Source organism: Trichomycterus rosablanca, chromosome 25, assembly GCF_030014385.1.
Source record: "Trichomycterus rosablanca isolate fTriRos1 chromosome 25, fTriRos1.hap1, whole genome shotgun sequence".
Taxonomy (NCBI): Eukaryota; Metazoa; Chordata; class Actinopteri; order Siluriformes; family Trichomycteridae; genus Trichomycterus; species Trichomycterus rosablanca.
This window is the reverse complement of record NC_086012.1, coordinates 6479509-6500224: the sequence shown is the minus strand read 5'-3', so window position 1 is coordinate 6500224 and position 20716 is coordinate 6479509. Positions and strand designations below refer to the sequence as shown.

The window sequence follows — 20716 nt, the reverse complement described above, 5'->3', positions numbered from 1 at the left end:
TGTGAAAGAATGGGTCGCTCTCAGGAGCTCAGTGAATTCCAGCGTGGTACCGTGATAGGATGCCACCTGTGCAACAAGTCCAGTCGTGGAATTAAGCTCAAGAACAGTGTGTAGAGAGCTTCATGGAATGGGTTTCCATGGTCGAGCAGCTGCATCCATTCTACATCACCAAGCACAATGCAAAGCTTCGGATGCAGTGGTGTAAAGCATGCCGCCACTGGACTCTAGAGCAGTGGAGACGTGTTCTCTGGAGTGACGAATCACGCTTCTCCGTCTGGCAATCCGATGGACAAGTCTGGGTTTGTCGGTTGCCAGGGGAACAGTACTTGTCTGACTGCATTGTGCCGAGTGTAAAGTTTGGTGAAGGGGGGATTATGGTGTGGGGTCGTTTTTCAGGAGTTGGGCTCGGCCCTTAGTTCCAGTGAAAGGAACTCTTAATGCTTCAGCATACCAAGAGATTTTGGACAATTTCATGCTCCCAACTTTGTGGGAACAGTTTGGGGATGGCCCCTTCCTGCTCCAACATGGCTGCACACCAGTGCACAAAGCAAGCTCCATAAAGACGTGGATGAGCGAGTTTGGTGTGGAAGAACTTGACTGGCCTGCGCAGAGTCCTGACCTCAACCCGATAGAACACCTTTGGGATGAATTAGAGCGGAGACTGTGAGCCAGGCCTTCTCATCCAACATCAGTGTCTGACCTCACAAATGCGCTTCTGGAAGAATGGTCCAAAATTCCCATAAACACACTCCTAAACCTTGTGGAAAGCCTTCCCAGAAGAGTTGAAGCTGTTATAGGTGCAAAGGGTGGGCCGGCATCATATTAAACTCTATGAATTAAGAATGGGACATCACTCAAGTTTATATGCGTGTGAAGGCAGACGAGCGAATACTTTTGGCAATATAGCATATGAATCAGTGTATTGATGGGAGATGGGCGTGGCAACTGTGTCTTTTGGACTGAAAAAAGAATAACCTGTCAATCAAACTTTTGACAACATGTTGGATGTGGTGGGAGAAGGTAGGCCTATTTATATTACAGTTGTTTTAGCACGCCAAAGCGGGTTTTCCAACAAAATCCGCCCAATTTGAAGGTAAACCGCTCAATCTGGCAACACTGATTAAAGCACTTTAGGAAGCATCTTAAAATTCGGTGGATGACGTGCAAGTGCGCCTATGTAGTGCGCTCACTAGGATTTCGGACAGACCCAATGATTGATGTCTGATTGGTGTTTACGTATCGAGTGCGTTTGTCCCTTTGGGGATTCCATAGTAAATTAAAAAGCGTGTTTCTGTACACAAACATGAGTCGGTAAAGTGTTACGCTTCAGTTTGATTCTTTAAGTTTGATTTATTTCTTTTACATTTGTAATCGTTTAGACAAAACTAAGTTTGGAAAACTCCCGACTGATACTGTGGAACCAGAGGGGGTGTGTGTGTGAAAACACGGACACTTATTTAGGCTGTACTGTGTATTCCACAGTGTTATTTAATGACTGCTGTGAAATGTGGCACTTTTGTTTAAAAATCCGTGAAATAAAGCCCTACTTATAATTAACAGCACAGGCAGCACAGTGTGTAGTATAGTTTAAAATGTAAGCCTGAGAGTCTGTAGGGACTTTTGTATGTTTTTCTTATTTCTCTGTGAGTTTTAACTGCTTTTTCAGAAATGTAAACACTCCATTTACCCAAAGTTGGATAAATCAAGCATCCAGTCATGTATTAACTATAGACACACATTGCAGTAGAATGGGTCATGTTCAGGGGCGTAACTACAGGGGGTCCTCCACGACATGAACTCAACCACTCACCTCACTTTAATTTAATGTCACCTTCTCTTAATTCATTCTGATCAGCTATCATCAGCATATATATATATACAGGGGTTGGACAATGAAACTGAAACACCTGGTTTTAGACCACAATAATTTATTAGTATGGTGTAGGGCCTCCTTTTGCGGCCAATACAGCGTCAATTCGTCTTGGAAATGACATATACAAGTCCTGCACAGTGGTCAGAGGGATTTTAAGCCATTCTTCTTGCAGGATAGTGGCCAGGTCACTACGTGATGCTGGTGAAGGAAAACGTTTCCTGACTCGCTTCTCCAAAACACCCCAAAGTGGCTCAATAATATTTAGATCTGGTGACTGTGCAGGCCATGGGAGATGTTCAACTTCACTTTCATGTTCATCAAACCAATCTTTCACCAGTCTTGCTGTGTGTATTGGTGCATTGTCATCCTGATACACGGCACCGCCATTGGATGCACATGGTCCTCCAGAATGGTTCGGTAGTCCTTGGCAGTGACGCGCCCATCTAGCACAAGTATTGGGCCAAGGGAATGCCATGATATGGCAGCCCAAACCATCACTGATCCACCCCCATGCTTCACTCTGGGCATGCAACAGTCTGGGTGGTACGCTTCTTTGGGGCTTCTCCACACCATAACTCTCCCGGATGTGGGGAAAACAGTAAAGGTGGACTCATCAGAGAACAATACATGTTTCACATTGTCCACAGCCCAAGATTTGCGCTCCTTGCACCATTGAAACCGACGTTTGGCATTGGCACGAGTGACCAAAGGTTTGGCTATAGCAGCCCGGCCGTGTATATTGACCCTGTGGAGCTCCCGACGGACAGTTCTGGTGGAAACAGGAGAGTTGAGGTGCACATTTAATTCTGCCGTGATTTGGGCAGCCGTGGTTTTATGTTTTTTGGATACAATCCGGGTTAGCACCCGAACATCCCTTTCAGACAACTTCCTCTTGCGTCCACAGTTAATCCTGTTGGATGTGGTTTGTCCTTCTTGGTGGTATGCTGACATTACCCTGGATACCGTGGCTCTTGATACATCACAAAGACTTGCTGTCTCGGTCACAGATGCGCCAGCAAGACGTGCACCAACAATTTGTCCTCTTTTGAACTCTGGTATGTCACCCATAATGTTGTGTGCATTGCAATATTTTGAACAAAACTGTGCTCTTACCCTGCTAATTGAACCTTCACACTCTGCTCTTACTGGTGCAATGTGCAATTAATGAAGATTGGCCACCAGACTGGTCCAATTTAGCATATATATATATATATATATATATACAGTGTATCACAAAAGTGAGTACACCCCTCACATTTCTGCAGATATTTAAGTATATCTTTTCATGGGACAACACTGACAAAATGACACTTTGACACAATGAAAAGTAGTCTGTGTGCAGCTTATATAACAGTGTAAATTTATTCTTCCCTCAAAATAACGCAATATACAGCCATTAATGTCTAAACCACCGGCAACAAAAGTGAGTACACCCCTAAGAGACTACACCCCTAAATGTCCAAATTGAGCACTGCTTGTCATTTTCCCTGCAAAATGTCATGTGACTCGTTAGTGTTACTAGGTCTCAGGTGTGCATAGGGAGCAGGTGTGTTCAATTTAGTAGTACAGCTCTCACACTCTCTCATACTGGTCACTGAAAGTTCCAACATGGCACCTCATGGCAAAGAACTCTCTGAGGATCTTAAAAGACGAATTGTTGCGCTACATGAAGATGGCCAAGGCTACAAGAAGATTGCCAACACCCTGAAACTGAGCTGCAGCACAGTGGCCAAGATCATCCAGCGTTTTAAAAGAGCAGGGTCCACTCAGAACAGACCTCGCGTTGGTCGTCCAAAGAAGCTGAGTGCACGTGCTCAGCGTCACATCCAACTGCTGTCTTTGAAAGATAGGCGCAGGAGTGCTGTCAGCATTGCTGCAGAGATTGAAAAGGTGGGGGGTCAGCCTGTCAGTGCTCAGACCATACGCCGCACACTACATCAAATTGGTCTGCATGGCTGTCACCCCAGAAGGAAGCCTCTTCTGAAGTCTCTACACAAGAAAGCCCGCAAACAGTTTGCTGAAGACATGTCAACAAAGGACATGGATTACTGGAACCATGTCCTATGGTCTGATGAGACCAAGATTAATTTGTTTGGTTCAGATGGTCTCAAGCATGTGTGGCGGCAATCAGGTGAGGAGTACAAAGATAAGTGTGTCATGCCTACAGTCAAGCATGGTGGTGGGAATGCCATGGTCTGGGGCTGCATGAGTGCAGCAGGTGTTGGGGAGTTACATTTCATTGAGGGACACATGAACTCCAATATGTACTGTGAAATACTGAAGCAGAGCATGATCCCCTCCCTCCGGAAACTGGGTCGCAGGGCAGTGTTCCAGCATGATAATGACCCCAAACACACCTCTAAGACGACCACTGCTTTATTGAAGAGGCTGAGGGTAAAGGTGATGGACTGGCCAAGCATATCTCCAGACCTAAACCCAATAGAACATCGTTGGGGCATCCTCAAGCGGAAGGTGGAGGAGCGCAAAGTCTCGAATATCCGCCAGCTCCGTGATGTCGTCATGGAGGAGTGGAAAAGCATTCCAGTGGCAACCTGTGAAGCTCTGGTAAACTCCATGCCCAGGAGAGTTAAGGCAGTTCTGGGAAATAATGGTGGCCACACAAAATATTGACACTTCAGGAACTTTCACTAAGGGGTGTACTCACTTTTGTTGCCGGTGGTTTAGACATTAATGGCTGTATATTGAGTTATTTTGAGGGAAGAATAAATTTACACTGTTATATAAGCTGCACACAGACTACTTTTCCTTGTGTCAAAGTGTCATTTTGTCAGTGTTGTCCCATGAAAAGATATACTTAAATATCTGCAGAAATGTGAGGGGTGTACTCACTTTTGTGATACACTGTATATACAGTACCAGTCAAAAGTTTGGACACTTTCTCTCTCCTGTGGTTTTTCTTGATTTTTTTTAACTTTTCAACATTGTAGATTAATACTGAAGACATCCAAACTATGAAGGAACACATATGGAATTATGTAGTAAACAAAAAAGTGTTAAACAAACCAGAATATGTTTTATATTTTATATTCTTTAAAGTAGCCATCTTTTGCTTTGATGACAGCTTTGCACACTTTTTGGCATTTTCTCAATCAGCTTCATGAGGTGCCACCAGGAATGGTTTTCAATTAATGTTTGTGCTTTGTCTAGAGTTAATTTCTGGAATTTCTTGCTTTTTTTATGTGTTTGAGACCATCAGTTGTGCTGTGCAGAGGTAGAGTTGGTAAATATAAAACATATTCTGGTTTGTTTAACATTTTTTTGTTTACTACATAATTCCATGTGTGTTCCTTCATAGTTTGGATGTCTTCAGTATTAATGTACAATGTAGAAAATAAAAATAATCAAGAAAAACCAAACTTTTGACTGGTACTGTGTATATACAGTGTATCACAAAAGTGAGTACGCCCCTCACATTTCTGCAGATATTTAAGTATATCTTTTCATGGGACAACACTGACAAAATGACACTTTGACACAATGAAAAGTAGTCTGTGTGCAGCTTATATAACAGTGTAAATTAATTCTTCCCTCAAAATAACTCAACACACAGCCATTAATGTCTAAACCACCGGCAACAAAAGTGAGTACACCCCTTAGTGAAAGTTCCTGAAGTGTCAATATTTTGTGTGGCCACCATTATTTCCCAGAACTGCCTTAACTCTCCTGGGCATGGAGTTTACCAGAGCTTCACAGGTTGCCACTGGAATGCTTTTCCACTCCTCCATGACGACATCACGGAGCTGGCGGATATTCAAGACTTTGCGCTCCTCCACCTTCCGCTTGAGGATGCCCCAAAGATGTTCTATTGGGTTTAGGTCTGGAGACATGCTTGGCCAGTCCATCACCTTTACCCTCAGCCTCTTCAATAAAGCAGTGGTCGTCTTAGAGGTGTGTTTGGGGTCATTATCATGCTGGAACACTGCCCTGCGACCCAGTTTCTGGAGGGAGGGGATCATGCTCTGCTCAGTATTTCACAGTACATATTGGAGTTCATGTGTCCCTCAATGAAATGTAACTCCCCAACACCTGCTGCACTCATGCAGCCCCAGACCATGGCATTCCCACCACCATGCTTGACTGTAGGCATGACACACTTATCTTTGTACTCCTCACCTGATTGCCGCCACACATACTTGAGACCATCTGAACCAAACAAATTAATCTTGGTCTCATCAGACCATAGGACATGGTTCCAGTAATCCATGTCCTTTGTTGACATGTCTTCAGCAAACTGTTTGCGGGCTTTCTTGTGTAGAGACTTCAGAAGAGGCTTCCTTCTGGGGTGACAGCCATGCAGACCAATTTGATGTAGTGTGCGGCGTATGGTCTGAGCACTGACAGGCTGACCCCCCACCTTTTCAATCTCTGCAGCAATGCTGACAGCACTCCTGCGCCTATCTTTCAAAGACAGCAGTTGGATGTGACGCTGAGCACGTGCACTCAGCTTCTTTGGACGACCAACGCGAGGTCTGTTCTGAGTGGACCCTGCTCTTTTAAAACGCTGGATGATCTTGGCCACTGTGCTGCAGCTCAGTTTCAGGGTGTTGGCAATCTTCTTGTAGCCTTGGCCATCTTCATGTAGCGCAACAATTCGTCTTTTAAGATCCTCAGAGAGTTCTTTGCCATGAGGTGCCATGTTGGAACTTTCAGTGACCAGTATGAGAGAGTGTGAGAGCTGTACTACTAAATTGAACACACCTGCTCCCTATGCACACCTGAGACCTAGTAACACTAACAAATCACATGACATTTTGGAGGGAAAATGACAAGCAGTGCTTAATTTGGACATTTAGGGATGTAGTCTCTTAGGGGTGTACTCACTTTTGTTGCCGGTGGTTTAGACATTAATGGCTGTATATTGAGTTATTTTGAGGGAAGAATAAATTTACACTGTTATATAATCTGCACACAGACTACTTTTCATTGTGTCAAAGTGTCATTTTGTCAGTGTTGTCCCATGAAAAGATATACTTAAATATCTGCAGAAATGTGAGGGGTGTACTCACTTTTGTGATACACTGTATATATATAAATATATATAAAATATGATCTAATCGTGAGCAGGATTAATGATGTGATCGTTATCTCTAACAGAATCAACTTACTCATTATGTGCCGTTTTAATGAATGTAAAATAACTCATTTATTTATTATTACTTTTTTTTATCTTTTATCTTTTATCCTTGTATCTCAAAATACGAGCTCAGTTTCTTATATATATATATATATATATATATACAGTATATGCTGATGATAGCTGATAAAATTTGTTGAGGGGGCCCAAAATGAGCTCCTAGTTACGCCACTTGTCATGTTAAAGAGCTCAGTGTTTAATATTGCATTGTATTTGGATGCCACCCTTTCAACAAGTCACAGAGTGTCAGATTTCTGCCCTGCCTGAGGTACCCTGGTGAACCGTTATTCTGTTCTTGTGTTACGAAACATCTAAGAATAACAGTTGATTGAATAAAAGTAGTTTGTTTTTGGCTGCATTATCTACTCCTGACTTTTAAACTATCTCATAAAGCAATGTCAGTGTGACAACTACTTGTCAGGAGGTTTTGTAGTCGGCTAGTGTGATATGAGATTTCTATGGACTGTGTAAACATCAGCAGTCTGTATTGCACACTTCCAATGCTTCATCTGGCAGTCTGAAGGATGACATTTGGTGGAGAAGAATATAAATATGGGCTTATTTCTGACAGCTTGGGCTGTGCCTGTTGGTTTTCATGAAAGGACAAGCTACCAAGATTGTAGCTACAGTTTGCAAATTACACTTATTAATCAGCGTGAAAGTACAAGACCCATTTAGAAGTGGTTTGCAAAATCTGGTGTGAAAGAATTTTTGCACACTGCCCCTCTCAAAACACATCCATCCAATACATTACAAATCCAACTTTATTTCTAAAGGTTGAGATTTTGAATCCCAGCTCTGCCAATCAGCCACTGTTGGGCCCTTGAGCAAGGCCCTTAACCCTCTCTGCTCCAGGGGCGCCGTACGATGGCTGACCCTGCTCTGACCCCAGCTTCCAAAACAAGCTGGGATATGCGAAGAAAGAATCTCGTTGTACTGTACACCTGTATATGTATATATGACAAATGAAGGCGTTCTGACTATCAGTGCCCAACCTCAGTTATGACTTCTGTCCCAATACTTTTGTTTATATAGTGTATGTCAAGTCAAGTCAAGTCAACTTTATTTATATAGCGCTTTTTACAATATACATTGTCTCAAAGCAACTTTACAAAATCCAGGACCAACAGATACAAAAACCCCTGTTGAGCAAGCCGAGGGCGACTGTGGCAAGGAAAAACTCCCTGAAAATTACAGGAAGAAACCTTGAGAGGAACCAGACTCAACAGGGCCCATCCTTCTTGGGTGGTCTGGAGGATACTTTAAATAAATACACGATTTACACAAATCATACAAACACAGAATTGAATGATCTAAAAGTCATACAGTGGTAATAAATAGATAAATAAACAATTAAATAATAATAGAGTTGTTATCCGCTCTAGTCTTCAATAAAGTCTGTAGTGATTTCTTGTCGTTGCAATTACTCCAGACCCGTCACATCTGACAGGAGAAGCATCGTTGTCCCGGCAGTCTCGACTTTAATCCTTAACCTCGGCGGGTAAACAGGTTTCCATCAGAATGCCCTCGGGGTAAAACAACAGAGAATGTAGTTAATAATGTACAATGCTAGTTGACAAACAGTTTTACAGAGAGTTTTAGACTCCGGCAGCCCTAATTATTACAGCATAACTAAAAGGGAGAGCGAGCAGGTAACAAGGTCATGAAGGCTTTCACAGGACATCAGCGCCCACCTCTCCTACCCAAACCAGAGTGATTGGACAAGAGAGGCAGAACGACAGCGACCCAACATCCCTGATCACCACAAGTTTCTATGACCAAGAACCCCCAAGCTCTGCTCCTTTGTCTATATTAATCAAAAGCCTGAGAAAATAAATATGTTTTCAGTTTAGACTTAAACATTGAGACTGTGTCCGAATACCGAACAGAGGCAGGAAGATTATTCCAAAGTTGTGGAGCTTTGTAAGAAAATGCTCTTCCACCAGCTTTGGTCTTTTTAATTTTAGGAACTATAAGTAACCCTGCATCTTGTGAACGAAGTGGACGTGCTGGGTTGTAGTAATTAATAAGCTCACTCAGATACTGTGGAGCCAGACCATGTAGCGCTTTATAGGTTAGTAAAAGTATTTTGTAATCAATGCGAAATTTAACAATGCGAATATGTGGACACTTTTAAATCACAATCATTCCTAAAATGTATCCAATATACACCGATCAGCAATAACATTAAAACCACCTCCATTTCTACGTTTCTACTCTCACTGTCCATTTTATCAGCTCCACTTACCATATAGAAGCACTTTGTAGTTCTACAATTACTGACTGTTGTCCATCTGTTTCTCTGCATGCTTTTTGTTTGCCCCCTTTCATGCTGTTTTTTAATGGTCAGGACTCTCCCAGGACCACTACAGAGCAGGTATTATTTGGGTAGTGGATCATTCTCAGCCCTGCAGTGACACTGACCTGGTGGTTGTGTGTTAGTGTGTGTTGTGCTGGTATGAGTGGATAAGACACAGCAGCGCTGCTGGAGTTTTTAAACACACTGGACTGAGAATAGTCCACCAACCAAAAACATCCAGCCAACAGCGCCCCGTGGGCAGCTTCCTGTGACCACTGATGAAGGTCTAGAAGATGACCAACTCAAACAGCAGCAGTAGATGAGCGACCGTCTCTGACTTTACATCTACAAGGTGGACCAACTAGGTAGGAGTGTCTAATAGAGTGGACAGTGAGTGGACACGGTATTTAAAAATCCACTCATACCAGCACAACACACATTAACACACCACCACCATGTCATTGTAACTGCAGTGCTGAGAATGATCCACCACCGAAATAATACCTGCTCTGTGGTGGTCCTGTGGGGGTCCTGACCATTGAAGAACAGGGTGAAAGCAGGTTAAAAAAGTATGTAGAGAAATAGATGGACTACATTCAGTAATTGTAGAACTACAAAGTGCTTCTATATGGTAAGTGGAGGCAAAAACCTAACTGGAGCATTGAGAGGTAGGTTGCAGCCAAATTCCGAAGAGTAAATTGTCTTCTTTACAAAGAAACCCCTAACCCTATCCCTGCTTTGTTAAGAGGAAGTTTTTAGAAGAAGAGGTAGTACTGTGGTAAGAGTTTTGTTATTACATTCATTTGGAAACCTCTTCCACAGAATTCAGACACTCCGACCGAGATGACAGATGCACTGCGCACGATTGTAAGTTAACTTCGATTGTAGTTCTCTCGCTCTGTACTTGAAGATCACAGGCACAGGAAACTGTGGGAGGTTTGTTCATTGTGTGAAGTCTTGCCGAAAACAGAGTATGGAGGCAACAGATCGTGCCAGCTGCGGATCTCAGTTCAGTTTTGTAGTCCGACTGTGTAGAAATGTGGGTTTCATGCTGTGATTAAATCTCTAACTGGTTTATCTTGAAGAGGAAGAGAAGTGGTATGCCTTTATTGTCATATATACATACAGGTGTACAGTATAATGAAATTGTTTTCCCGCACACCCCAGCATGTTTGCAATTCTGGGGTCAAACCACATGGTCGGCTATTGTACGGCGCCCCTGGAGCAGACTTGGTCCAGGGCCTTGCTCAAGCAGCATAGCAGAGCATGGATTTGGACCGACAATCTTCCGGTTGATAGCCCAAAGCTCTACCCACTAGGCTACCACTAGTAACATCCATTGCTAACAGGCAGGTAAAATTAAGTATATAAAGTAAATGATATGCTTGCAACTTGTTTCTACACTCACTGTCCATTTTATCAGCTCCACTGATTATATAGAAGCATTTTGTAGTTCTACAATTACTGACTGTAGCCCATCTGTTTCTCTGTGTGCTTTGTTAACCCCCGTTCATGCTGTTCTTCAATGGTCAGGACCCCCACAGGACCACTACAGAGCAGGTATTATTTAGGTGGTGGATGATTCTCAGCACTGCAGTGACTGACATGGTGGTGGTGTGTTAGTGTGTGTTGTGCTGGTATGAGTGGATTTTTAAATACCGTGTCCACTCACTGTCCACTCTATTAGACACTCCTACCTAGTTGGTCCACCTTGTAGATGTAAAGTCAGAGACGAACGCTCGTCTATTGCTGCTGTTTGAGCCGGTCATCTTCTAGACCTTCATCAGTGGTCACAGGACGCTGCCCACGGGACGCTGTTGTCTGGATGTTTTTGGTTGGTGGACTATTCCCAGTCCAGCTGTGACAGTGAGGTTTTTAAAAACGCCACTCATACCAGTACAGCACACACTAACACACCACCACCATGTCAGTGTCAGTGCAGTGCTGAGAATGATCCACAATCAAAATAATACCTGCTCTGTAGTGATCCTGTGGGGGGTCCCTGACCATTGAAGATCAGCATGTAAGGGGGCTAACAAAGCATGCAGAGAAACAGATGGGCTACAGTCAGTAATTGTAGAACTACAAAGTGCTTCTTTATGGTAAGTGGAGCTGATAAAATGGACAGTAAGTGTAGAAACAAGGAGGAGATGACTTCTCGTCCACCTCACAAATACCTCTCCATGTTAATTACCTTGATTTAGAATTGACCTTCCAACAATCCTATGGCCAGGTGTCCACACGCTTTTGGATACGTAGTGTAGATATTTGATCGTATGAGGTATAAAGTGGTTTGTGACATTGGCCATTGAAAAAAATACATACTTTAATACAAATGAACTGAAATAACAAAATAATAATTGTAACTAGTTCAGACATCTAACAGAAGTTCAAATTGGTTTATATGTCGAGAGGATAATGTACAGGTGCAAACCATGTGACCCTTAAAAGCTGTTATGGTGATTTGTATAGAGCTGAATGATAATACACAACAAGAACTCCTTTGGTTTACTTGGAAATGTGCTTGGGATTATTGTCCTGTTGCAAAGTCCAATCATCACCAAGGGTCAATTTTACCACAGTAGGGTAACGTTCCTTCTCATAATGCCTTGCTATTCTGTGAATCCATTATGCCAGTGACATTGTCAAAACTGACAGTTCCTGCAGCAGAAAACATTCTAACATCATCACTGACTCACCTCCATGCTTGGCTGTGAGGATTCGTCTAGTCAGGAACCCAATATTACTGGCAAATCATAATAAAATAGCGCCATCTTTTGGCAAGACATTTAAAACATACACTGATCAGCCATAACATTAAAACCACCACCTTGTTTCTACACTCACTGTCCATTTTATATAGAAGCACCCCTTTCATGCTGTTCTTTAATGGTCAGGACTGTCCCAGGACCACCACAGAGCAGGTATTATTTGGGTGGTGGATCATTATCAGCACTGCAGTGACACTGACATGGTGGTGGTGTGTTAGTGTGTGTTGTGCTGGTATGAGTGAATAAGACACAGCAATGCTGATGGAGTTTTTAAACACCTCACCGTCACTGCTGGACTGAGAATAGTCCACCAACCAAAAATATCTAGACAACAGCGTCCTGTGGGCAGCGTCCTGTGACCACTGATGGAGGTCTAGTAGATGACCGACTCAAACAGCAGCAATAGATGAGCGATTCTCTCTGACTTTACATCTACAAGGTGGAGAGACTAACTAATAAAGTGGACAGTAAGTTGACGCGGTATTTAAAAACTCCAGCAGCGCTGCTGCGTCTGATCCACTCATACCAGCGCAACACACACTAACACACCACCACCATGTGAGTGTGACTGCAGTGCTGAGAATGATCCACCACCTAAATAATACCTGCTCTGTGGGGGTCCTGACCATTAAAAAAGTATGCAGAGAAACAGATGGATTACAGTCAGTAATTGTAGAACTACAAAGTGCTTCTATATGGTATAAGTGGAGCTGCTAGTCAGCGGTGAAGGGTCGAATCAGTATAGAGGATGCATTCAGGGTAATTGGACACGACTAGAATAGGGGAGAAAATTGGAGGAAAAAAGTGGGAAAAATTATTTAAAAAAAAAAAGAACATGCTTTTGATCGCAAAATAGGGTTGAGTAAATGACATTATGTAAATTCAGATCAGCGGATATTTTAACTAGTTTCTTAAAAGCACAGAATTTTAGAGACAATATCATTGTTGCAAAGGTTATTTCTACTCGCTCTACTGACCTACATTGAAATACACATTCACAGTTTCAGCTTGGTGATCTCACATTTACCACAGGCTTAAAATGTTCAGTAAACACTTTAGCATCTCTCACGAACTTCCGTATCTCTAACGGTCCTGTTCTTGGCTGTATATTTATTGTGCTGTACACCAGACCCCCCTGTGTTTAAAAAAAAAAGGTCCTTAACCCTTATGAACAGTGGTAGCCTACTGGGTAGGGCTTTGGACTATCAACTGAAAAGTTGAGAGTTCGAATGACAGCTTTGCTAGGCAGCCACTGTAGGGCCCTTGAGCAAGACCCCTGCTCCAGGTACAATGGCTGACCCTGCGTTCGAAAGGCATTCTATTCTATTCTATTCTATTCTATTAAAGACCCATGCCAATATCCTACTGATTTTCCCATCCCTTCACATGTGATTATTTTTTACTCGTCTTTAAAATGCAATTGGAACCCACTTAGCAGACTGTGAGCCTCGACCGCCAGATTGAGAACCACTACGTTACGCTATGTATGTGTATTATTGTTACTATTGTATTGTTATTATTATTATTATTGGTTGAGTGCTGAGCCATCGATGTCCCACTGCTTTCACATCATCATCACATGAAAATCTCCGTCCCCTTAAAGCTTCTTTGAGCGTCCAAAAAGGTGGAAATCAGATGGTGCTAAATCCGGACTATAAGCTCCCTCCGAGTCTCTCAGACACGACCAGTTACTACTCCTCCCGTCCTCATTGTTGCTTAAAACAGTCATGTCTATAGCAGAAACCAGATTGCCTAAATTATACGTATATAAATATTAGAAATAATAGTTTAAATAAAGTACAAGTGTAAATAATAATAGTATAAATAAATAGTATTGTAGAATAAATAAAATGTTTAGAGGCCTATGTATTATAATTAGCATTCTTGTTCTTAAATATCCTAAAAATATGGACATTAAATTATGTTTTTTAGTACAATGAAATATTTTGGTTACACTTCACAATATGGACCACATATTATTAATTTATTATTATTATTATTATTATTATTAATTTACAACTAATTAGTGTCCATATGGTGAATATGACAGTTTTTGGCAAAATGAACAGTTAATTAGAGTTCACTTATTCTTATTATATAATAAAGATGCTTCCAATTTCTCATTAATAAACACCACTATAAAAAATATTTGCTATTTAATTAATCAATTCTTGAAATTGCACCACTCATTGTGTTAATTATTCAAATATTTGATCAAAAATAGACTCGAATGTGTTTTTAATTAGTCACGTTTGATTCTGTGAAGAGCTTGTACAGCTATGAATCAAAATGAATCAACCGATTCAAAATGAATCAACCGATTCAAAATGAATCATGAATCAACTGATTCGTTTGTTTTCGACAAAGAAAATAACAGAAGCGAGTGCTAAATACGGACATTTAAGCAAGCTAGATGTTTAGTCGATTTATATTTTACATTTAGTTTTTAGACACATTTAGTATTATAATTGTAATTATGTTTCATTACTGATTACTAGATTTCCAAAAGCATGGGTATTACTGCAGATATCCCAAGTCTCCCGGAAGTTCCGGGAGTCTCCCGCATATACACAGCGGCTCCCTGATGCCCGCAAGTCAGATCAAATCTCCCGGAGAGCGACCAAGAGCGCGCGCGCACACACACACGCACGCACACGCACGCAGGCGACACAGACTTTATTCCCCGATCGTGTATTAAATCCGTTATCTGATATACAATCTAGCGCACTGTGTAGGGAACATAAATCCCTGATCTGATATACAATCTAGCACACTGTGTAGGGAACATAAATCCCTGATCTGATATACAATCTAGTGCACTGTGTAGGGAACATAAATCAATTATGTAATACACTATCTAGTGCACTATGTAAAGAACACAAATCATTATCTAGTTATACTTTCTAGTGCACTATGTAGTGAACATGAATGCGTTATCTAACACTATCTAGTGCACTATGTAGGGAACATCAATCCGTGATCTGATATACAATCTAGTGCACTGTGTAGAGAACATAAACCAATTGTCTAATTCACTATCTAGTGCACTACGTAGGGAACATAAACTCATATCTAAAATACTATCTAGTGCACTATGTAGCGAACATAAATTCATATCTAAAATTCTATCTAGTGCACTATGTAGCGAACATAAATCCGTTATCTGATCTACAATTTAGTGCACTATGTAGGGAACCTAAATCCGTTAACTAATACACTGCCTAAAGCATTATGTAGGAAACATAAATCTATTATCTAGTACACTATCTAGTGCAGTAAGTAAGGAACATAAATTCTTTTCTAATATATAATCTAGTGCGCTATGTAGGGAACATAAATATATTATCTTTCACACTATCTAGTGCACTATGTAGTACACATTAATGTATCCTTAGGTGTGTGTGAGAGCTTTTTTTTTTAGCTTTTTTTAAATATTTTTTGTGCTTTGGGGGGTCAGGGTCGAAGTCCGGGTCTGGGGGTACCTCCCTGAAATGAGTTTTTGCAACTTGGGATGTCTGTTACTGAGACTCTAGTAAGATCTTTAGTACAGTATAAGCTGTATAAGAATAAGACAGTGCTCTTAACCTAATAAACTACTGATGTTGCAAATAAGTGCCGTATTCATCAGATATAAAGGTGTTACCTTTACACTGTTATATTTGCATATTTAAGTATTATGCAAAGGTTTTATATATTTAATGTCATTTATTACAATGCTGTTCTTCATAGAATGGAAATTTATTGTGCCAGTGTGGGTGGCATACAGCCAACGGAAAAAAAACACTTCTGCAGTGATCTGTAACCTGAAAATAATTCACCCGCAAAAATGTTATAACTGTAACAGATCTACTTTAAATCGAACGTACCGTACTGCACTTAGTCACACAACTCGTGTAAAAGCATGTTTTAATTTTAAATTCCACATAAACAAAATATAAATACAATTTTTACAAAATATATGCATATTAAAAATATAATTGTAAAAAAACAGTATACATTAATGTAAAAAAATATATTCACTATATTTCCAAAAGTATATGGACACCCCATATTGTTAATTATCCCAATTATTGTCACAACCATTGCTAAGGAGTGAATAAAATCAATGACATAAATATGTTACAAGCCAACGACATGTTTATGCCTCGGGTGGGTAGCACTGTCACCTCACGGCGAGACGGTCCGGGGTGTGATTCCCAGGTGTCGGGTCTAGGTCCTTTCTGTCTAGAGTTTGCATGTTCTCCTCGTGTCTGCTCCGTTTTCAGTCCAAAAACATGCAATTGAGGTGAACTGGAGACACTGAATTGCCCTATAGGTGAATAGGTGTGTGTGTGTGTGTGTGTGTGTGTGTGCATATTTGTCCGCCCTGCGATGGACAGGCCCCGTCCAGGGTGTTACTGTGTGCCTTGTGCCCATTGGAAAGCTGGGTTAAATGAGTGAGTGAGTTTATGCCTTGGGTCGGAAGCACTATCACCTCACAGCTAGAAGGGCCTTTTTTAAGTAGAGTTTGCATGTTCTCCCCATGTAAGTGTGTTCTGGTTTGCTCCCTCAGTCCAAAGGCATGCAGTCAGGTAAATTAGAGCTACTAAAATAGCCCAAGGTAGGAGTGTGTGTTTGCCCTGTGATGGATTGGTGACCTGATTGGTGACCTGTTTGGAGCGTTTCCTACCTTGTGCCCAGTGAATTAAACCCACCGCGGTAAAAATAACAACATGGTTTGACAAGTTTGGTGTGGAGGCGCTTCAGTGGCCTTTACATAGCCCTAATTTCCAAGCCAGGCCTCCATATTAATTGCTATAGCGTTGACACAGGATGTCCAACAAGCTCATGGTCAGGTGTCCACATAGTTCTAGCCATATAGTGTATATTAAACATATAATACTGAAAACAACCTTTTCTTAGAAATACAAATGACAGTATGGACGTGGAAGACAGACGAATGAAACACTGTATGAGGAAGACTGAAACTGCATGGCATGCTGCCTGCACCCACTCATTCTCTCTCTTAATTACAAGCCATAGAGGCATCATCTGACCTTTCTTTCAGTCCTCAGTTCACACGTTAGACACACATGTGTTTAAATATTATGTGTAATAAAAATACATAAAGCTGCATTAATATCAAAGTTCATAAATAGACAGCATATAAAAGTAATGACAATTGTAATAATGCCAGTAAATAGCATCAGCAACTTGACAATTCATATCTGGACTTTCTGTTAAGCTCTGGCACGCTTCCTTTGCGTGAGAACGGCTTTTGAGAGCGTGCTGTGGTTAACTCTGACTAAAAACTACAACCCGAAATCAGATTTGGGACAGTATGAAAAAAATGCACATTAAGTGTTTCTTACATTTACTTTGACTTTTATTTCATTGCAGACTGTATAAACTCCAGATATTTATGTTTTATCTGGTCAGTTATATTTTATTCCTTAATATGCATCGATTCCTGCATTTCAGGTCTGCAAAACATTCCAAAAAAGGTTGGGTAGGAGGCAATTTAAGGCAAGTAATGAGTTAATTAAATAATTATGTGATTAACACAAGTGATTGTGATTCATGATTTGGTACAAAAACAGTATTTTGATGAGCAAAGATGCACAGAGGATCTCCAGTTTGTCAACAAATGCGTACCACAATGTACCTCAAAGAAAGATTGGAAGGGATTTGCATATTTCTCCTTCTACAGTGCATGATATCATTAAACCATTCAAGGAATCTGGAGTCATTTCAATGCATAAATGGCAAAAGCGCAAGCCTAAGTTGAAGACCCGTGACCTTAGATCGTTGAATAGCCGATATAACCACATGGGAACGGGATTATTTTGGCAAACCCGGTACTGTTGCACACTTTAAGATGTGTTTGCAGAAAGAATGGGACCAACTAACACCTAAAACACATCATCAAGTGTTGTGAGAAGGAATGGCAACAGTACAAAGTGGCAAATGCTTTAAACCACCTCCTTGTTTCTACTCTCACTGTCCATTTTATCAGCTCCACTTATCATATAGAAGCACTTTGTAGTTCTACAATTACTGACTGTAGTCCGTCTGTTTCTCTGCATGCTTTGTTAGCCCCCACAGGACCACCACAGAGCAGATATTATTTAGGTGATGGATCATTCTCAGCACTGCAGTGACACGGACATGGTGGGTGTGTTGTGCTGGTATGAGTGGATCAGACACAGCAGCGCTTATGGAGATTTTAAACACCTCACTGTCACTGCTGGATTGAGAATAGTCCACCAACCAAATATATCCAGCCAACAGCGCCCCATGGGCAGCATCCTAGAAGATGACCAACTCAAACGTCTCTAACTTTACATAGGAGTGCCTAATAGAGTGGACAGTGAGTGGACAAAACTCCAGCAGCGCTGCTGTGCCTGATCCACTCAACACACTCATTGTAACTTCAGTGCTGAGAATGATCCATCATCCAAATGATACCTGCTCTGTGGTGGTCCTGTGGGGGTCCCGACCATTGAAGGACAGGATTCGGGCTAACAAAGCATGCAGAGAAACAGACGGACTACAGTCAGTAATTGTAGAACTACAATGTGCTTCTATATGGTAAGTGGAGCTGATAAAACAGACAGTGAGATATGAAATATCTGTAAAATGTCATAAATTCATACCGTCCCAGCTTTTTCTGATTCAGGATTGTAAAAATAGATTAAAAAAAGCAACATAAATATCTCATAAAAAAAATAAAAAAAATACAGATACCCTTCCAGAATGTTCAAATAGCCAGAGACAGCCTTGCCAGGGTTCATGCACAAGTCATCTCCGGGTCCTATAAAAGTCTTGACTGTTTCACAGTTCCCACGTTTTAAACCTTTACGTTTCTGAGACACTGAAACTTGTTATCCTTTGGATGGACCTTTTGATAACGTCTCTACTTGCTCGTACCTCTTCAACAATAAAATAGTAGCAGATGGCATCCAGGCAACATGTGACGTTGGCCAAGTGGAGGGCCAATTGTAAAAACAGGGAGATGTTTCTCATGGATTGGCACTCTGTGATGACCTTGCTCCGTACAAGGACTTGAAAAAATATCGCAATGTGACACGGCGTGAAGGGCACCAGGAAGGCGCACAGCCCGCTGTAGATGATCCGGATGCCAGCTTTTCTCTCGGGACTTTGTGGACTCGTGGCCTTGGTATCACGCAGAGCACGGATGCTTAGCACCGAGCAGCTTATCAGTACCAGAGCGGGCAACAGGAAACCGAACACCTCGACACACGTGATGAGCGCCGGGTGCCACCTTTTATCTGAAAATCGATGAAAACAGTGTAAATTCGAAGGGTCCTCCCGGTGAAAAGTGTACACCGGGATAGTCGCGAGCACCACAACGGCCCAAATCGTGGCGCACACGATCCTCGCCGTTTTTTTAGACCGTAGGCGTTTGGCATGAAATGGGTGGCATATGGCGATGTAGCGGTCCACGGATATGCACACGATTATATAAATGCTCCCATACATGGCCAGGAAGTACATGGTTTCCAAAAAAGAGCAAAGCATGTTTTTGTCAGGCGACCACTTGTTGTTTGTGGCGTGCATCTTAAAGGGCAGCTGGAACAACAAGAGCAGGTCCAGGATCGCCAGGTTGGTCATGTAGATCGAGGATTCCGTCCATTTCTTAAGAACCCTGCAGAATACCCAAAGCGCGATGACGTTCAGGACGAGGCCAAACACGAAGATGGGGATGTAGATGACCAGCTCCAGCGACTGAACAAGAACGTCTACGTCACGCATCGAACAGTTTTCCGTGCTGTTATTCATGGTGGATCTAAGAAACAGAAATGCTAGATGTTAGTCTTTTTTTGCGCTTGTATTATTATCAAACCCAGTGGTTAGAAAACAGCATGAGTAATAATGCATGACAGGCAAGACTCTGCTTGCGTGTTTGCCCACAAATGTGCAGGAAAATCTGATCATCAGCAAGATTTACGCTCATTTCTGACACTGACTAGGCATAACATTATGACCACTGATAGTGAAGTGAATAACACTGATTATCTCTTCATCACGGCACCTGTTAGTAGGTGGGATATATTAGGCAGCAAGTGAACATTTTATCCTCGAAGTTGATGTGTTAGAAGCAGGAAAAATGGGCGAGCGTAAGGATTTGAGCGAGTTTGACAAGGGTTTCAGAATGATGTTTCAGAAAGAGGATTTGTCACTGTCTTTAACATGTTTTAAATATAATGTTAAAAGACATTTTATATAATAAATTAGAGCGTGATTCACTTACTTTCAAAATGTAAAGGCACATGATAAAATATTTTAGATTTTTGTTGGTTATTACTTTATTGTCAGTTCTATTATTATTACTATTATTATGATTACCATATTATTACTAATATTTTTATTACTATTATTATTACTATTACTATTATTATGATTATTATTACTATTATTAATACTATTATTATTATTACTATTACTATTATTATTATTATTATTATTATTATACTATTACTATTATTATTATTATGATTATTACCATTATTATTACATTTATTTTTATTACTATTATTATTACTATTACTATTATTATGATTATTATTACTATTATTAATACTATTATTATTATTACTATTATTATTATTATTATT

The 20716-nt window shown here is 41.1% G+C and overlaps 1 protein-coding gene across 1 annotated transcript; it reads right to left on the bottom strand.

Moving 5' to 3' along the window:
- Window positions 1–18935: 18935 nt before the first annotated feature.
- On the bottom strand, window positions 18936–19880 carry LOC134302202 (G-protein coupled receptor 55). The gene has a single exon (XM_062987236.1). It carries the CDS (start codon window positions 19878–19880, stop codon window positions 18936–18938), a length of 945 nt encoding a protein of 314 aa, XP_062843306.1.
- Between the last annotated feature and the right edge of the window lie 836 nt (window positions 19881–20716).